Here is a 2,959-nt window from a genome sequence, read left to right on the forward strand (position 1 = left end):
AGCCCTGGTGGAAAGGGGCTTCCGGATTTGGCTGCTGAATGGTCGCAGATACATTTTAAAACTTAAAAGTCATGTCCAAACGTAACGTTTCCAGGAAGGATGCTGACAGCCAGAAGGAATTCCATATCTCGATATTCTTCGAAGCTGGAGGATATTTCCTTCCAGAAAGTTACAAAAAACTTTGGTTGCGCGGACAACCAGGGGATCTCCCCAATCGAGTTGGGGTGCTTCGGATTTTTTAGCTACTCTCATGTGGGAGAGAACTCCGGTCATGGCTTTAAGAATGCTTCGTCATTTCACAAAGACCAGGGTTGCTGCGCTCAGAGCTTTGTCTGTGCGTGATGAGGCCCGCCGTGCAGCAAAGTTGTCGGGATCCTAACTCTCTGGGAACCTTGAAAGGTTGATCCAGGAGGTCAAAGGTTACAGCAATTCTGGTCACGACATGATCGGCCATGTCATGTCAGCCGTCGATCGTAGAAGCAGGAGACTATGCTTCACTGCCACTGGTTGAGACGACCAGAGAGAGCATATTATATTGCATGGGCTATTCCCCGTCCTGCAATCTGTGAAATGTGTAAACCCCTGTCCAGACAGAGTAGGTTGACGCAAACCAAGGAAGGCCAGGCTTTCAGGATGTGCAGCATGAAACCCCGCTGGGTTGTGGTAGTGACGGGTCTTCCCCAAGCACCTGCAACACCATCTAGTGCGGGGTTCTGCTAGCTGTCTGGGATATTCGGAATGGAGTTGAACCGGAAATTGACGCTTTTGTTTTCGCTGCCTTCGTTGCAGGTGGGATGAACGAAGCCGTCGTGGTGATTAATTCGCCTGAGTCCACCTGTGAGAGGTTTCGAAAACCATACTAAGGACCAGTAATTCTGCTTGTAAACTAGAAGCAGTTTCATAAGATCTTCTTCGACCATAGTTGACAGAAAGAGTCCTGGCATACAGCAGGGGCGATTTGTGTTGGTGATGAGATCAGGACTTTGCGATAGCTTCAGCCTCGTGTTGGGTAGGGATATGGACAGCCTTATGATGATCATGAATTGGACCAGGAATGTGCCATCTGCAACCCCTCAATGCAACTTCAAAATCGCCTAACGAATCGGAGAGAATTCCCGAACCAACACTGCAAACCAGATCATTCTTGCAGCCCAGACCGGCGAAGGCAAATCGCGGCAATGCTGTTTCAGCTTTGGTGATATCAATATTCAATCCATTGGTCAACCTGGCATTCCTGGGGTGAAAGCATTGTTGAATCGTTCCACAATGCTCCAGGAAGTCTGTCACCTGAGCAAGATTTGGAAATGCGAAAAGTCGAGCCGTCGACCGAGAACATGACGGATGCTGTTATCGCTGTAAGCTTGCCGCTGAGATCCCCAATCCACAAAATGTGTCGGTCGTTGGTTGATAATACTGTATTCCGAAGCTGATTGGCTTCGCACCTTAGAGAACCTCCCCCGCCACGCGAGGGATTTACGCCATGGCGGCAGATCGACAGTCATCATGTCGTGGTGCTGAACATCGTGAAAGCCCCCGAAACGCCATGTCGTTGGGGTTTCCAGCCGACGCAGCTCTGATGTGGTGAAACCTTCCACGTGCGACTGCAAATGCTGCGCAACAGCGCCGGTGGGGATCCATAACGGCCTATCCGTAAGATCCTGCGTTCGTCTCAACATGTTGGTGCAAAGAGAGGCAAATATAGCCAGTATGCGCAACCACCAAGGCATAATCGTTCAAAGTCTCAACTGCGCCCTCACAACACAGGGGCAGCGCTGGGCGCAGAAACGGAGGGACCAGCCGCTCAAGCCCAGCCAGCCTTGCCCCGCCATGCCTCAACCTAGAAGCAAGGCTGCTTCTCTCTGTGAGAGGTCGACGAAAACCCAATGAAACGCTCAACTCAGCCTGTGTTGTGCTCAAGTGACCTGCGCTTAAGCTGGACACCCTATTCGATAAATATCACCAATCGCTCAAAGAGCAATCGTCGGGACTTCCGTGAAAGTTCGGCAGGCCGTTGATATCTGGGGGTCTAATCCCCGTTGAGCTGCACCGGCACCTCGTGCCACCGGCCGGCAGCTTCTTAGAGTCCTTGTTGAAGCGTGGCAGCGTTGAGGATATGAATCATGTTCCGGAATCAGTGTCTCACAGGAGGCACGGATCACGGAGGTACAGACCAGATAATGCAACGCGGCATGAGGCCCAAAACAGAGTTGTATCGGTTTCCCAGGAGGTTGGGCGTTCCATGCACCGAATCTTCCTCACCATCCGCGGCGTGGGACAGCAAAGGCACAGCGGGTGCGCAAGGACGGTGGGGGGATGGAAGGGCGTAAAGGGCCGCATCGGGCAATTCTGGAGGACATCAGTGGTGGGCTGGTTCTGAGCTTTCTGATTGGTCACAGGTTCCTGGACCATGGGATATGGTGTCCGCCGACCTTCCCGATACCTGCAAGACTCCAACTCGTGATTTGGAGCGAAGAGGAAGGACTTGTCGTGACCATTAGGTTTTCCAGCGCCATCCAGTGCAGCCCGGCCCAGCAGCAAACTTAGTGAAGACTCCAGGGCGAGAGCGAGCGAGGGCTTGTCCGCTGCGAGTCGGCGAGTCGGCGAGTCGGCGATTCTGGGTGTCTTGTGGTTGTTTTCAACTTTGTTGGTTGGGGAGAGTGGGACTCAACTGCAACTGCAAGTGCAGACCGGAGAGGGACAAGGGGCGTCAGGTTACTGTCAGGCCAGGCCAGGCCAGGTCCGGTCAGGTCAGGTCAGGCCGTCAGGGGCACCGCTTACAACTAGCCGACGGGACCGGGGGTGCTTGCCGAGAGACTAGTGCACGGCTTGCCCGACTAGGCAGTACTCAAGTAAGCATTTGCACCAAGAGCAGGAGCGAGCAGGAGCGAGCAAGAGCGAGCATGCAGAACGGTGGTTCTGATTCGACGCGCAAATACGCGAGGCAAACTCACGCTTCACT

General features: G+C 53.4%; 1 protein-coding gene across 1 annotated transcript; it reads right to left on the minus strand.

Moving 5' to 3' along the window:
* Window positions 1-1,162: 1,162 nt before the first annotated feature.
* On the minus strand, window positions 1,163-1,933 carry K444DRAFT_240838 (uncharacterized protein). The gene has a single exon (XM_024871297.1). The coding sequence runs from the start codon at window positions 1,725-1,727 to the stop codon at window positions 1,284-1,286; it is 444 nt and encodes a 147-aa protein (XP_024728679.1). The 5' UTR covers window positions 1,728-1,933; the 3' UTR covers window positions 1,163-1,283.
* Window positions 1,934-2,959: the final 1,026 nt, after the last annotated feature.

Source organism: Hyaloscypha bicolor, assembly GCF_002865645.1.
Source record: "Hyaloscypha bicolor E unplaced genomic scaffold K444scaffold_182, whole genome shotgun sequence".
Lineage (NCBI taxonomy): Eukaryota > Fungi > Ascomycota > Leotiomycetes > Helotiales > Hyaloscyphaceae > Hyaloscypha > Hyaloscypha bicolor.